At 36.5% G+C, this 17452-nt stretch overlaps 1 protein-coding gene across 1 annotated transcript in view; it reads right to left on the minus strand.

Moving 5' to 3' along the window:
• Positions 1-17452, minus strand: part of KHDRBS2 (KH RNA binding domain containing, signal transduction associated 2) — a 394032-nt gene that overhangs the window by 22929 nt on the left and 353651 nt on the right. The window contains exon 7 of the mRNA XM_086743272.1: positions 10988-11070. Coding sequence (XP_086599398.1) covers positions 10988-11070 — 83 coding nt within the window. The remainder of the gene's footprint in view (positions 1-10987; positions 11071-17452) is intronic.

Here is a 17452-nt window from a genome sequence, read left to right on the forward strand (position 1 = left end):
CTATGCTATCAGGATCCCATCAAAAGCTATTGCAGTCATTTCATGTAAGATTGCATTTGTAATGCTTCTGCCTCCTACAGAGGGAGGGAGCCAGCAACACATAATTGTCCATGAAAGAAAAGCTGTTTACGCAAAGCAGTATGCTTCTGCTAGGAAGACCAGTGAGCAAGATTTGCATTCACATGAACTGCAATATATGTAATTTTTATAAAATAATATTTCAAAATATATTGAAAATGCATGAATAAAGAAATAATTCTCCCAGGAACCTGAAACTTACAGGAATATCTCTACTTAACAGCGTATTAAATCTATAGAAAATATAAGAAGTCTTTTGAACGAAGGAACTTTTTGTAGGATTCAGCCTTAAATCACAAATATAATCCTTTACTGAATAGATCCTTAGAACTAATGGAATAATACAGTGAACATTCTAGTGGATAAAGTCTTCCTTTTGCTGAAAGCTCAAGTTTGATTGCATCCAATATTTTTAGCAGAGAAGAATGTCTCCATTACAGTACTTCCTGGATTTATTTAGTAGTTTACAATGCGCCTGAAGTTAAACTAGATCTCATCTGTCTCCAGCATTTTCTTACATTTGATTTCATGCTAATGTAAATCTGAATTAAAAAAAAAATGAAGACAGTAAAATTATACAAACATAGGACTGGGGAGCCATCATAATTGCAAGATGACTTTGGGTACTGAACTTTTTTTTGCAAAATCTGAAATAGAAACCAATCTGTCATTTATTTGCTACAAGCAAAGACAAATGGGGATTTCTATTCAAATGTTTTCCATTCCACTGTACTTTTCTCACACACAGAGAATAATTACCAAGTATTTCAGAATATAATAAGAAATGTCTGCAGACACAGTATTTGCAAAGGGAGTGATGCGGAGTTTTAGGAATTCTGCTCAGTTTTAGAGGAAAAATTTTCACCACTTCAGAGCAATGAAATTTGATTCCATTTTGCTCATTGAATCAAATAAATGAAAAGTGGCATTTGAAAACAGTTTCTGATGATGAATGCTGTAAGTGGATTGCTGTGAAGATACATAAAATGTCATATTCTAGACTTGCTGGCTTGATTGATTTCAACAGGTTGGAAATAAAATACAGGGAAATCTTTATTTATGAACAGGTGGATATAAGCACAAAACCAAAATGAAATATGACAAAGTATAAATACAATGCATACTGGTTAAAAGTGAGAGAGTGCACAGTAAAGAAAATAATAATGAATATCTAGTTTTACAAAAAAAGAGTGTAACAACTCTGCCTGTTGCAGCTTGGATTATATTTCTGTCTATACATTTTACTATATAGTAATATTTTGGTAGCGAGAGAGGTGAGTAAACCTCTGATCATATTACCAAAAGATTTAAGCATGTGATGATCTACTAAATAAATCAATTATTATTCAAAGTTTGGTCTAGCCATCCTTTTTAAAATAAGGCCAAAATTGTTTCATTTTACTATGCATAGTTCTCTCCACAACTAGTCTGCAGGAATTTTTTACAAAGCAAGTAGTCAAAAACAGTGAGACTAGCTGATTAAATAAAGGTATCTGATCACTGCTTTAAGCATTCATTAAATTTGTTCTGCAGTCAAGGAAGATCATTGACCTCTATGTTTTCCTTCTGAGTGCAATCAGAACATATGAATCTGACAAATGTTTACTAAAGTTCCCCAGAAAGACATTAGTAAAGAGAATATGTGAATATGATTGTGAATTTCTCAATGGCAGCCTTTGTCTTAAGACTGTCCAGAAATATTTGCTCCTTAGTTTTTTGGTATCCAATTAAATAGCCAAAGGTCTTATTTTTATCCTGAGCATATCTGCCATCTTTTGCTTGGAAATGCCTCCACAGGATTATAGCTGGGGATTCAGTTGGAGGAAGGGTAACATATTTAGACACCACAGACAAGGAACACTGAACTACACTACAACAAGTGCTACCTCCTACAAGTGGTAGGTGCAAACACACTGGAGACACCAGAAAGAGTTCTGGAAAGAGTCTACCAGGTTTTTCTCCCCACTCAAATGTCTATCAGCAGGTAAGGAAACTCATAAATGTCATTTGAGTATCTGGTGGAAAATGTGTAGGCTTCCTCATTATCTGAACATCCAAGAAAGTTTTACAATGCTGAAGACTGAATCTCGAAACAGAGATCAGAAGCTATCTGCTGTACAACAGCCATTTGTTATTAGCAATGATTTTCTCAAGTAACTACTCTAATTAGAGCTTCAGAAGTTTTCAAATGAAGTTTTCCTTCAAAAGATACATAAAAAAAAAAAGTTCTGGTTTTAGTAAGGCTTTAATATCTTTTTAGCCAAAGCACAAATGGAATATAAGAGTCATTACTGTCATGCAGGTAGAAGCTTTCAGGAATTTTGTCTCAAAGATCTCTGAAGAACACATAAACTTTTCAGTTCTACAACTCTAGCACAGTAACAGGCCGATCAGCTACTTGGATTTGTAGACTTTACAGCAATGTTGATGAATTAATACTGTTACATCACTTACAAGGACAAAGGTGGCCTATAAACTGGATGGCTCCAAGACAGCTATCACATCAGTAAAAGCTATGAGTGATCTGAATGCTCCTACTATCTGTCCCTCAGATCCACAGCAGACTGTTTTCAGCAGTTCATTAGTACAGAATCTTGTCAGACTTATTCACTCTTCTCATGACTACAGATGCCAGTGAGTTGACTGACAAACCAGGTTTTGTGTTGTAGTTTGCACTAACTACTGTTGTATGTACCCTAGCACTGTCGTAAGAAGTCTATGTCAATACCTGAAAATAAAAGGAGTATCTGAAATAGTTTGTGCTCCACATGAGTTGGCCATGATATTAATGGCAAACAAAATTAATATAACTCTTAATTCTCTTGATAACTTTCTATGTAAGATTTTTCCCCTAGTGAATTTTGCCCCATTTCAGCATAAGTAAGGAGACAGCATAAAGTTAATCCAGTGCTGCATTGTACTGTATTATGAGATGTATTACAGTCTTCAGTTTCTGTACATTTGTGTATCTACATGAAAATGGTATCTGCAAAAAATTAAGATCTGATATCTTTATTATGAGATCATACTAAAGGAATGGACTGGAATTATTTGCTGCAATTTGACACAACATGCAGAACATACAAAAGTCAGTATCTTCCTCTATTAAAAATAAATTAAACAAATTTACTTTTTTAGTCTTGAAACATCAGATCTACTTTAATTGTTACTAAAATGATTTCTAACAATCATAAAAGCCCCATAAATTAAGCTGGAGTTTGGAAATTGTGTTACTTTCCTTATGTTTGTAACAAAACAGGCTTCCTTAGTCCAATTAGATTATCCTGTGTTTTTATCTTGAAGTAAACTTAGTCATGCATAAACAAAAGAGGGAAAAGGTAACAGGAAATAGAGCTAAAAGGGACCGTAAGATGTCACCTAGATCATTTACTTCTAACCACACAAATTTATCTACATAATTCTTTACTGAAATGTTTCTAATGTGGTTTTTAAAGCTACAGGGATGGAGATTACCAAGCACCCTAGTCCTGTTTTATTATTCTCCTTTCTCTCCACCCTTCCCGCTCCCCCCCTGCCAGGTAATGTTTATACTAAATTTCTGTTACTGAAACACAGTGCCACCATTTTTTGCTGAAACCAAAAGGAGCTTGGAGAGAATAGTCTATTGGGTAGGGACCATCAAAGCACATATATGCCCAGTAGAACTATCTACTGCTGTCTTTACAAGTGTACTAGTCTGAAAGTGTTATTTTATTTGCAGCACTGTGTTTGTGAAGAACTCATCTTTGTAATTAGGTGTACATACAAAGTCTTGCTATCTGCAGGTCGAGCAACGGTAACCAGGATGAACTAGAGCTCAGACAAATAGACACTGCTGATGTAAATAATTCCTGGAGATTCAACTGGATAAAATATTCTTTGCTTTACTTCCTAAATCATTTTACGGCACATCTCTGCACTGAAGTGATTGTACTGTAAGCCACATAAGCAACATGGGCTGAACTGTGGTCCATCTTACATTCCTGCATAACAGATCAGAAATAAGTGAGTGATTCCTAAATCCCCTGTACTAGCAGCCCACACTGTAGAAAGAGAAGTTGTAAATAGAAGCTGTACCATAGATAGCACAAACTTAACAATAGAAAGAATAACCATAACAAACTTTCTTTTAAAAGTCAATAACTTGTTGTATATTCAGTTTCAATTGAATGTGCTCTCGAAATTTTAAGTGGGTCTGAGTCATTATAAGAATGTGAATCAGAATTGTAGAGCCTATTACAGTTTGAATTGAGAGGTATTGCTAGGAATATACAGTTACTGGGACACTACTACTATGATATGGCCATAGCAACCATCCATAGCAGGAAAATTGACATAGGTAGCATATATACCTGAAAATTATTTTTCTCATTATATTTTTGTTACTAGCACTGAGAAACAGGAGCCCAATGGGACTCTGCACATGACACTACAGCTATAGGTATGAACCACAGATAATTATATCCTTTGAATTAAATGTAATTTAGTTAGATGAAAGCTATGCCAAATTCACTTCAAATTCACTGATTTTGCACCTTTCCTTTCTCTCTTTTTCAATCCTCTAAGACAATTTCATTTTGGCAGTCATCTAACACAATAGGTATAAGTTTTCAGATCATGTAAAAACTTTGAATTTATTTCAGACATATTAATGTCATCTTTCTTTATGTTAAGATTTAGATTCTGTATTACCATTAACTTGTTAGAGAGGAAATTCAGAGATGACATGACATATAAGATGCATTTAATCTGTTCAGAAACAGAAGTTTGGTTGTTTACTTAGCAGATGCAGGATGGGTTTGCAGTGTGCATTTGACAGACTAAAAAGAAGTCATTGTCCCAAAATGATCTGCATACCAGCACGGAATGTATGTCTAGAGGACTGTTGCCTATAGCATTACATAAAGTATTTGCAAGATTAACAGTAAATATTTTGTCAAGAATTTCTTCAAGGCCCTAAAACTGGGTTACTATCATTAGTGGGGCTGGGTCCACGCAGGCATGAGAAATGCCCCTTATCTATCTCATCTTGCAGTCACAGCACAGACAAAGATATGTCATGAGAAGGTTTGTGTCACTGTGGGAAGGCATCTGTAACAGTAATGTTTTGCACTATTTTCATCAATTTTTATCACTGAATTATTTATTATTTTTTGTCAGTATGTTACAGGATTTCTGATATTTGCAGGTCTATTTACAGCCTAGGACAGGAGTCACATTCTTCTTTCTTTAGTAAGCACCCACTCAGCAACTCATTTTGCAGCTGAACTATGTTTTTTAACAAAAGCCAGACATAATAAAGACAGAAGAACAAGCCAACCAACCAGCCCTGGAAGACATTGCCAATATAGCAACTACCTGTTCACAAAAAGCAGAACTGATTGATGTGTTCATGATAGGAACTGTGGGACAGGAAAATTATATCAAACCCAAATTTTAAGTTTCAGCAAACAGTGATTGACTTCCTCTTCTTTTCTCTATCAGGCATCATTGTTTACACTGCATATGGCTGGATAGGTTATGCACAATTGGATTAAATAGGACATACCCTTCCTGGTTCATCCCATGACCGGCCAGTCAGTCCCAGATTTCCTTAGTATCTCTTTTGGCTGTGAGACATAGTACCTTTGAAATGAACCTGCTGGTGCTGGCAGAGACACAAAGGTCAGTGGAGATCACTATAGACGCAGTAGTAGAGCTGAAGACGGCTCTGCTGGCCATCAGGGTTCTCAGCTGGTTGACCAGCAACTGATCCGCTTCCACAAAATTATTCTGTTGGTCTTAGGTGAGGAGTTTGGCCACATTTGGTATGCAGTCTGATTCCCTACCGACCTCTGAGTAACCAAAGAGGCAGACCTTGTAGATCCTCTCACAAAACTTTTCATCCTTTCCTCCTGGTGATCAAGTGTTCTCAGCTCATGAATCCTGGACAGCAGTGGTGGTTCAACAAACTTAAAAGTTCCTGCTAAGAAAATCAAAAAGTGTATTATATTTTGAAAACTAGTAGAATTCTCATACATCTTCTGTATTACAATTGAGTCAGAAATTGATACTTCTACCATTTTTGAGTTTTATGAGCTTGCTTGTTGCCTCGTAAAAATAATATTTATTTCTTTAAGTCAATATGTGAGTGGGAATGGAAAGGAAGAATGGTTGCGACCACATGTTCCGACATGGTTTGAAGGTAAGAAGCAGTTGAGAATATCAGTGTGCTTGAACTAATAAGAAACCTCAAAAAGTGAACAAGCAGCATACCTTTACAGGCCTGCACAGGAATGACATCTATCTTAGCAATAGAAATTGGGCAGCATCTGATAGAACAGCTTATAGGTGAGGGTTGAGTCTAGCTAAACATCTGTGCAGTGACAGAAATTTTGTTTAATGCCAGAATTCTATTATACAATCAGAATATACTTCTTACAAGTTTTTAAGTACCAAATGCAAGGGGAGTAGAAAACCTAGACAGATATTAATGGGTTGCTGAGAAGAGATAACACTGTTTGTTTGAGAACATCAGGCTAATTCTTTATCTTACCTCCCTTCTGCGCCTCACCATTGACATACGTGAACAGGCAACGGTGAGGAGCAGGGATGGCAATCATATTCAGAAAGGGATTTTTACTTCTGAATAACATGTCTAGGATTTATATTTTTAACCAAAGTTGTCAGACTAGAGGTTCAGGAGGTAAATCTAGCTGGCAGAAAGGGTTTAAGTTTTCTGCCTGACTTCCAAGTGCCTAGGGAGTAGTGTATAAACTTAACAACTATTGAATATCTCTTGGTGTGTCTGGACAGGCAGAGGTATTTATCACTGAAAGCCATCTTCACACTGCATGGAAGGGAGAGGAAGAGAGAGGAAAAAGATGTTTCATCAAGAAATTCAAAGGGCAGTGCAACATTGCCTATGGGAAGTATGTCAAATCCCCCTGCCCACTGAAACTGTTATCTCCTTGTTCTCTTCAGCATCAGACAAAGCTTTAATTCTAATTACCTTAAAACTTGTATTTTGACATCAGTATGAACAAATTTCTAAAATGAGCAGGGTTTCTAAATGACCTTGGTAAATCTATAATTTATAATTATAGTAAATACTGTTCTAGTAAATAATGATTATAGACACATTTGGGAAGGGCAGCCAGTTGTTCATTTAAATCTTTGCCCCGAGGTTCCATCTTGTGTTCTAGGTAGCCATTATGGGACAGGGAGATGCGAAGGAAAAAAGGTAGCTTTAGAAATATAGCTTCTGTTAGTAAATACATACACCATGCAATATAGACTGTAACAATAACTGTATTTATAGAATCATAGAATCATAGAATGGTTAGGGTTGGAAGGGACCTTCAAATGTCATCTAGTCCAACCCCCCTGCAAGGAGCAGGGACATCCCTGACTAGATCAGGTTGCTCAGAGCCTCATCCAACCTGGCCTTGAATGTTTCCAGGGATGGAGCCTCCACCACCTTTCTGGGCAACCTGTTCCAGTGTTCTGTAACTCGCATCGTAAAAAAATTTTTCCTAATTTCCAATCTAAATCTACCCCCTTCTATTTTAAAACCATTACCCCTCGTCCTATTGCAACAGGCCCTACTAAACAGCGTCTCCCCATCTTTCTTGTAGGCCCCCTTGAGGTACTGGAAGACCACTATCAGGTCTCCCCGGAGCCTTCTCTTCTCTTCTTATTCTTCTTATTCTTCTCCTCCTCTTTTTATTTGTCATAACCCATCATTCTCTCCTTCCTAAAGTAAGTCTCCCCAAATATAATAAGGTATAGGTGGTACTTACCGTAGTGAGGGTCCTGTTGCTCTTTCTTCAAGTTGATTATTGTGTCCATTTCAAAGTGCTCTTGAGGTGCCTCTTAGCTCATTCAGCTATACAGAATTATTGTGGGTTTCATTCCAGTCTGATCCCAAGACTCTGTCATGGTCTCTTCCACAAGTGACCCATCCCCCTATTTTCTGCCTAAAAATCAGACTGTTGACATGAAGGACAGAGCTCTTTGTCTGGAAGGATGGCAGTGGTAGACTTCATTAGAAAAGGACCTATACAAAATATATTGCTGGGCCTTCAATGCTATCCTTGATCCTTAGTACAAATCTTCAGATAATTGTGCATAGAAGGACAGTGTTTATTTCCATTTGCATCTGGATGTTCCTAGGATTGGGTATTTTTGGTGGTCCTTCTACTAAATCATAATCCTGTGTTGTAGCATAGTGGTGAATGTTGGCAGCAGGCTCATTTTCTCTGCTGATGGTAGAGCCTAATTTATAAAAGACTCTAAATCAGACCTTTTGGGCAATGAGCACTAAGGGCCCCTAGAAGGAATATATATGATAAGAAAGCCTCTGGTGAGCCAATGGAAAGTAGATATAAGGTCTGGAAGACAAAGGTATAGGTAGAAGGGGTGGTGGTGGCAGGTTACCCAAGCACTACCTCCACTCTGTGCATTGGGTGAGTAGGGAAACAAGGCATGACTTAGCATGTGCTCTGCTCTAAAGCACGCTGAACTCAGCTTGCATTCAGTTCATCCATCCCATCACGTCCATCCTCATCCCCATCCCACCCTCCCCCTGACACATTCTTCAATGTGAAGCAATTATGAGAGTAAAGTTTTGTCAACATGCATGGTGAGACAGTCAGACAAGAGTTTTTACCTTCTCTAAGAACTTCCATACTGATTCCTTTATAAGTCATAAAAAGCAAGTGGAAACTCTGCCCTTAACATGAACAGAAATTCTGGAGCTCTGCATTAAGCCACTGACAACAATTTTTTCTCATCTCATGCTTTAGAATTTCAGCCAATCCTTGCAGAGGGCAGTAATGATTTTTTTTCTCTCTGAGAACGGACATGGTCTACAAGTTTTTGTGAATATTTTTCCTGTAAATACCACACTGGATGAGAGGAATAGTACTCTGAAGCAGTACTACTTATCTTCTTTGTTAGATGTGTGCATGATATGTCTTGCTTATATGATTGGAGTATACCAAGATCTGAGATCGGGAGAAAACCTTATCAGACGTACACCTAACCAAATATTTGTTATTACTATTGTCATACTATTTCGTTGTAATGTATTATTTTGGTTCAATAGGGAGGCACTTCTGTGAAGTCAAATGGCCACTATGGTACAGAAATCCAAATTGCGTATCTAATGGTCCATTTTTTTTCTTTAAATCTTTGAAATGAGTAGTGTGTTATTCAAAAAGAGATCTCTTTGAAATCAGTTGACTACCTGTGGCATTCAATGCCACTCAACATGGATAAATATGACTGTGTGTCTTGCCACATATTACAAAAGGAAATGTTTTAGTTCCATATTTTAAATAGATTAGGTGTCCTGGAGGTAGCTCATGTTAGTAGAAAACATATCTGATGAGTACACTTAATAGCTGTTTAATTGACAAAATTATGTGACTCTTTATAAGTTTTCTTTCTTGAGTCAAATTATCACTGCCAGTTCTAGCTTGATTATAATACATTCATAAACTTGATATATGTGTCATTTAGTTGCCTGGGACATCACCTTGCAAAGAAATTACAGTTTAATTCAGATGATATAAAGCAATGTCACAGGAGAGATTTTGAACTAATTATTATTTTTACACCAGAGGCAATATCTCCCGTGACAATTCACTACTGTAGCAAAAGATGGTCTGAATTATTTTTTAAAAAGTTGGAGTACATTTGACAACAAGAATATCTACCTACACAATGACATGATGGGTGCAGCTAGTAATGTATAATTACTTAAAAGTGTTGTTAAAGTATACTTTATGGGGTTCACATTTAGGTGTGACAAATCCTTTTAAATATACTTCACTGGTTATAAAAATACTTACAAAGACTTTTTTTTCACCTCAAGCGCCACTCACTACAGCATTTCTGGAGCTGAACATAATTCTGACAGGCATTTTCATGAGCAAATCATTCAATAAAAAAGATGGTTAAACAAAAAGCAAGGTTAAGGTCCTCTTGTCTTTGGAGTGCAGGACTTTGTATGTATACATTGCCTTCTTGCCCAGTGAGAATCACACTAACTCAGTTAAAATCTGTGTCTCTTCTTGTTAAAATTTCATGTGCTTTTCCACAATCTTACATGTACTCTTAGTACCCATAACAGCATTTTATGAACAATTGGCTGAAGCACTCTTTTATCCCTCAGCTTAACTATGAAAAAGATGTTATTCCATATTTAATAAACATAGACCAACTGTTGAATTAATAGATGAGTGCATGTGGTGCATGTGTACATAAAAAGTGATCATTTTTGTTGCCTTATTTTAGTGACACAAATCATAAAATATGTGAAAGCAATTTTCCCCATTATTGCACAGAGTAAGGACATAAAATGAAATTTCCAAACTTGGTTGCTTTTATCAATCCTGAGAGTTGCTGAGAAAGTAACTGGCTGAAAGCAGATAGTCTCAACCTTACTTCAGGCACGTAATTCCCTTCCATAGTTTATTTTGATGGTGAATGCCAACGAGTGGCAGGTATTTACCATCATGATTTAAAAAAAAATTTCCTTCTGGTTTTGCCCAAAACATTGTAAAAGCCATAAATATGAGATGCCCTTGAGAACTTCACACTAGTAAAGGAAAAAAAAATTACACAAACAAGTTAAGAATGACATCAGACAGGAAAATGATGTAATCACTTGCTTTTTTTAAAAAAAAAAACCAAACACTTAATTTGCAACAATTTTGAAAGCATAGCTGTTCACATTTTTGCTTCATCTGAATAATTCTGTATATAAGCTCTAACTGCCATGATTACTTTTTGACAACTTTTTAAAGTACTGTGAAATTTTGTAGACTTTAATGTGGAAAACAAACCAGGAAATTGGCATGAAAAGCTAAGAGAAAATAAGTGTTCCTCTTTGAAAAATTAATATAAAACTACAAATTCTTACCTTTGTGTTTGGGTGGCATAACTGTTATCATATGCCTCATAGCTTGGATCATCATATTCACCCCCATATCCGTCGTCGTAACCCTAAGGAAAAAAAACAACAACACTTAGAAGAGTGATAAATTAAAGCATGTTATCAAGCTGTGAAAGTAACCTGCATCAACATACATGTGCTATGTTTGCCCCATATTGTGTAGAACAGGCAGCCTATACATGAGGATTGTGATTTATGAAGAACAACCTGTATGTTGCAAGGGTAAAGAAATCAGTTACTCAATTAAGAAGTCAGCTTATTTATTGATAAACTATGGTGTATTTTCCAAACCACAGTGCTTCAGCAGGATCTATACAGGATACTGACAAATGATAATGAAAACAATAATTTCCTAGCAATTTGTTACATAAATAGTTTCACAAATACCTATAGGTGAAATGAACAAATGGCAGGAAAAATATATTGACTGTACAACATTATTAAGAATATGATAAGATCATAATATTCAATTTATTATAAAAATAATAAAACCAATTAACCTATGAGAAACTGAAGGAAGTAGTGGGTTATGAACTTTATAAATAACTTACACTAAGCACCTTTTCCTTCATTGAGCATCCCACTCTTTTTAAAGGCATGTTTTTCTGTGACAAGCTAATGAACACTTTAATACAGGTTCCTCCCACTTAACTTAAGGGTCCTAACTGGAAGGCTCAGATGAATGCGCAGTCTGCCTAAGCTAGAGAGACACAAGTAACTTCAGAAAGTGGTTTAGCTCATCTAATGACTGAACCTTTTACTGAGGGAGCCATGGGCAATTATGATCCATTGTAGCTGCATTCTGAACCAAAGAGTGCTCAGGAGCCAGACAGTAAATAAACAAAGAGATATTCCAGGGGATGACTTCTGATATGCTCTTTTCATACAAAAGGACAACAGAGTAGGCAAGAAACGCTGTATGGAAAAACATTTTTTTTTCTCTATTAATTTTGGAAACCAACATTTTTAGTTAAAAACAAACCAAACTTTTTGTAATCACAAGAAAATTTTCCTGTTACGGGAAGTGCTAAAGGAAATAGGGTGCTTAAAAATCTTTGACTCAATATTAATTACAATAGAAGGAAATATTTTTTTCTCCCACAAGCTGTGCAAAGTTTAATTAGGTTGAGGTAGAAGAGACAGCATGAGGTAGCTCCAGAATAATGGCAGTCCAATAAACAATCACTCTGGTATGTTACTATAACCACACAAAGTACAGCATTAGTTTGGTACTTCATTACTTCTGTTGATTAAACTCTATAATGGTATTGAACTAGACCTCAGGAGTACTCCTAATTTAAAGAAAACATTCAAAAGAGGAAGCATGTCTCCTCAGGTCAAGCGTATTAAATTTGCCTGTCCTTCTGGTCTCCTACCCAGCAGTGAGGGTGAGTGTGGATTCCAGGATGGAGACCCCACTTCTGGGGTGCTGCAGGGCCTGAAGGAAGGACAAGACTTTCAGATGGTGACTTCACTTCTCAGGCACCCATGTCAGCTTGCAGTAAAGGAAAGCTTTTCTGGGCAGGAGGGAGAGTCCTGTTTTGAGATTGAGGCATAGCATCTCCCAGAATTTGAAGTCCACACAAACTTCATCAACTTTCATTTCAGATGGCAGCGCACCAGTTTGACTTGCCTTCATTAGTATAAACTCATAGCAAAAAGTACAGTTAAACACATATCCCTGCAGATTACAGTGGTATATTTAACATTATACAGCTAAATACACAATCTTGCTTCAGGGGACAGGCTGAGAGAAACAATGAACCACAGAAGACAGATGTTAGTCATGTCGATTAGTATGCTACTGGGAGAGATCCTGCTACTGTGAAGATGAGGGTGATGCAAGTTCCTATATAAAGCTGAATAGCTAAAGGAAAGACATTTCAGCATGCTTACCCACTGTATGAGAGAACAGAAAAGGCAACAATTACAAATGAGCTCTCAGTTTCTTGATGCCTAAGGTGGATCAACGTTCAGCACCAGCAGGTCAGAGAACACTTGTTAATATTTGACACTTCTGTGAGTTCATGTTACAGATTTTAACAGCCTCCCTAAAAGCTCAGAGCAGGTCAATACAGTGCAAATGGTTCAAGTAGAATGGTTGGAAAATAGACAGACTAAAAAAGCACAATGTATCTTTAGTAAAGAAAAAGTATTTTCTGGATAGTGTTCTCTTATTTGTGTCAATCTGTATGAGAATTATCTTCTAATCCTACAGGCAAACTGTTTATGTAAGGCACATACTAGCATTTTTTCAAAGCTTAATATGATGTATCGTACCCAGACATCCTTGCCCCAGAGAATCCTTTAGGCATCTAGAACTGAGATCCAAATTAGCTCCTTTCACATCCTTGAAGTGCCTCAAACTCACTGAGTATTTTTCTTCTTTTTAACCTTCAAGTTCCCAGAACCTACAACTTTAATTTTTGAAAGTATTAATTGCACACACATTTTGAGAGATAAAACACCCAGCCCCCATGGAGACCCTGTTAAGACCCAGAAGCTATGAGTTTGAGGATGTTTAGATTCACATATTCTGCGCTCTATGTCTGATGAGGATGGCAATCCCAAGAGCAGTTCTGTACAAATCCAGAAACCAGAACCCAGGATGCCCTCTCCAAATGCAGTGCAGTCTTTTACTCAGCAATACAGTCAGACTCCTTCATGCATTCTCTAGGTCTATTAGTCCTTGTATTAAAAAGAAACAAACAAATCAACCATATTAAACTGATAAACACTCTATACATTTGCTGATAGGAACAGAGCTGTCTTTTTAGAGATTCTAAGTTACCAGTGCTATATCCTCATCTCATTGAAGGAAAAAGGATTGCTTACCTATGCTGTCAGTGTTCTGAATATGACATTTTTTCTTCTGTAGTTTCTATGATTTAATTTATTTCGCCAGAAATCTTCACATATATGTGTATAACTCTTAGACCTTCCATCCTGTATGTAAGTTCTAATGCCTTTTAATTGAGGTCTATGTTTTTCAAGCAGAAATATTTTAGACAAAGTGACTTTAGGCCTGATCTGATCAATGTCTGCCACTGAAGAATCCACCTCCACTCTTAGCAGAATACTCTAAAACTTGTATAAAAAGTTGATAGGGCCAAGCCACCTGGTTTCAGTGAGGGGGAAGAAAGTGCTTCCCCAAATCTTCACAGTTCTTTGAAGAGGTTAATGAGGGCGCATGATAAGCAGGACCTGAGGGAAACACGTTCCTTTGAACTCCAAAAAGTTACTGATGAGGTTTGATTCTCAAGGCTATCCAAGGGACTGGGATTGATTCCTGGGAAGACTCCTCTCCTGCGCAGCTACCTTTTCCCCATGGTAGCTGTCACCACCATTTAGAAGAAAAAACTTACTGGAATGAACTGAAAAATATGAAATGGAGGAACTATTAGAAATATTCAAAATCAAACTGATAGCCATTTCTAGGCTTTTATGCCAGGGTATCATTATCTCAGGTATTTCTTAATAAAACATGCTTCCAAAATATAAGAAAAAGATCTGTTTATTTTATCTCAGGGAAAAGGAAAGTGAGTCTTTCAGTTACTAGGATTTGCTCTGATCTTACAGTGATACATCCTGAACCAGAGGTAAAGGAACAGAAATAGCCATCTGGAGCTGCAGTAGGGCTAACAATGTTTATAAATGATTATGGATGATTTTGGTGAGTTTTAGTACAGTTTAGATTGAAAAAAAAATAACAACAACAACAACAAAATTAAGGAAAATGTAAAAATACAGATCAATTCAAGAAAAGATTAATTTAGAAATGAGCACATTTAAGTATTTACCAGTCTTTCCTCACAAAGGGAAGAGAGGAAAAACTTTTATAAGAATGTCAGAACAGCATATGAAATTAGCATTGGGAACACTCACTTCAGGAGCAAATACACACTACTCTACCACTGATAAAGAAAATTATAGTCAGGGGAGCTTAGAAGAAAAAAGAGACTTAATTGGAAAAAAAGTTTTATTTTCAACTACCTGAGAAAAAGAGAAGTATCAATTTGATTCAATACCTAAGATATTATTAAGAAAGATTTATTTTATTTAGATTTACTCAAATCCTCTCCAAGTTTCAGATGCTGAAACAAATATTAGAAATACAAACAAAATAATAATTCTCATCAGCAACAAGAGTATCATGATCTAACACAATCTGATCTCTTTAAACATGAATTTCCTACTTAATGCTAAAACCCTATTTCAAACAATAACAGCTCACACTGTAATGCACAAAATTTAAATCACGTCTTCTCTGAATAGCCTTGGAAAATAGGATTTTCACAGCAGGCTCTGAAAAATGGTAGGTTTCAGCTCTTGGAAACGAAGAAGGAAAATAATTCTAATACTTTTGATGAAAACTGCCCTACTCACAATATTTTATGTATGTCCTGGTAATACTCGATAAAATACATTGTAAGGAATAGCCCAACTCTTTCTAAAGTAGCAAACTGCAAAATACCCAGAATTTTTTTTTTCAAAAAATAAGCAAAACACAAATAACAATAATTCAAAGTAAAGTGAGTTATCCAAGTCTGTAATTTCCTTAGTAAATATATGAATAAGAAAAATGTCTGCAGCCAGAGACCAGGTTAGCCCTTAGCTGCACCCAGTATTACAGAAAATTAGTACTGTACCTCAGAGAAGGTGAGGGTATAAAAATCCACCTCTAATTGTAACTTTAAGAAAACCCAGTTGTTTCCCAGTAAAGGGGCTTTGCATAATTTCCACTACTTTCTCCTTATTGGTTCTATAAGCCTACAAGTGCTGTCTTACTCTCTTTTCTGTTGTGACTTGGCCACATCTGTATTTTCTCACACGTCCATATCACCTTAAGTTAGAAGGCTGAAAGGCAGTTAGTTGTCTACCACTAACCCAGTGGTAAATTCCCATAAGAATCACAGGGTAGAAATAAAACATTTTTAGAGGCTAATTCATCCCACATACTTTTGACACCTATCTGAGGACAAGTCGAATTGCTCTCAGAGGCCCTTCTTTCCAATGACTATAAAGAGAGCCCAGGACGTACACATTAGACTTAGTTAAGTAACCTTTAGGTATGTAAGTAAGTTAGTTAATTTTTTGAAGGAATTTATTGTCTCAGAGAAAGCTGAGCTTGTAAAAATCAGTGCTGCTAAGCTTAATTTTGCAGTGACCTGAGACCCAGAATGTAATCAGAATGCTGTGAATGATGCATGGGGATGGGTGGGCATGTTGAATAGCATCTCAAACAGACGTCAGAGAAGATCTCTGGTATGCGACTGACCACACGCCTACAACTCAGGAAATGCAAACAGCTATGGGAAATCTTAAATCTCAGTCCTTTTACTGTATATGAAACACTGAAGACAAAATAGAGAAATACATCTGGGAAGCCTTCTCCTTTCTGATGTATGACTTACGCCCTTGGCTAGTCATACTACGTGTTTGGCTTAACAAATCTTAAATTTTTTCCTGTAAAGAGCATTTAAGCTGATTAAAACATGTCACAGAGAAATGAAAATTTTAACCAAAGTTAAAGCAGATCACAGCTATTATACTTGGACTTGTATCACTATCACCTCCTTCTCTACTTGTTCTTTTTTTTAAAAAAAAGCAGCAAATAGCACCCTCATTGTGTGTTCACAATGATTCATGAGTGCTGAGCTGGTTGGAGCTTCTCTGGAGTGCTGTAAGTGAGAGGACTTGCCTTCCATCACAGTCACACTCATGAGTTTGGTGCTCAGTCCCCAAGTCGTTTTAAAGTGGGAGCAGCTCTGAGTAGATGTAGAGGAACATATCTCTATTTATTGATTTTATGTAATTTAGACAAGTGGCAATTTCTCTCTACTAACTACAAAGGGGAGTAAAAACTGTAATTACTTTAGATTTGGATTATCCAGAGTTAAAAATCGGCAGTTAGAATAGATGAATCTCACTGAACTACCTGGGAATTTAGTCTGTTTGCTGAGCAAGTATTCCCAGAATCGTAATTTATGCTTAGAAACTGAAATTCTGACTAAATTATTCCGTAAGTATGTATGGCCACTATCATAGCTGGCCTTAGATTCTCCAAAAAAAAAAAGAGAAACTAGATATTATAAGCTTGTTGAAGATAATATATATCCCCTGTACTAGTGAAGTCTACCAAGTGTTTTGAAGATGAGCTCAAAGACATGAAGAGTTGCACTATATCCATCAAAATGATAAACAGTAGTAACAACAACAAAAATAATGCTGACATTAAAATGGGAATGTTAATCAATTGAAAAATTAGAGCTCTATTTTATGGACTTCAAAAATGCAATACACGAACTAGAGTCTACAGTGCTGAGACAACCCAGAGTAGATGATGTCCTTGTCAGAGGAAATGAAGCAATCTCAACACATTTGACCTCTTAACAAAATCGGTCTTATTCCTCACATAACAGCAATGGGAAA

The sequence above is a fragment of the Chlamydotis macqueenii genome, chromosome 3 (genome assembly GCF_036417535.1).
Source record: "Chlamydotis macqueenii isolate bChlMac1 chromosome 3, bChlMac1.mat, whole genome shotgun sequence".
Taxonomy (NCBI): Eukaryota; Metazoa; Chordata; class Aves; order Otidiformes; family Otididae; genus Chlamydotis; species Chlamydotis macqueenii.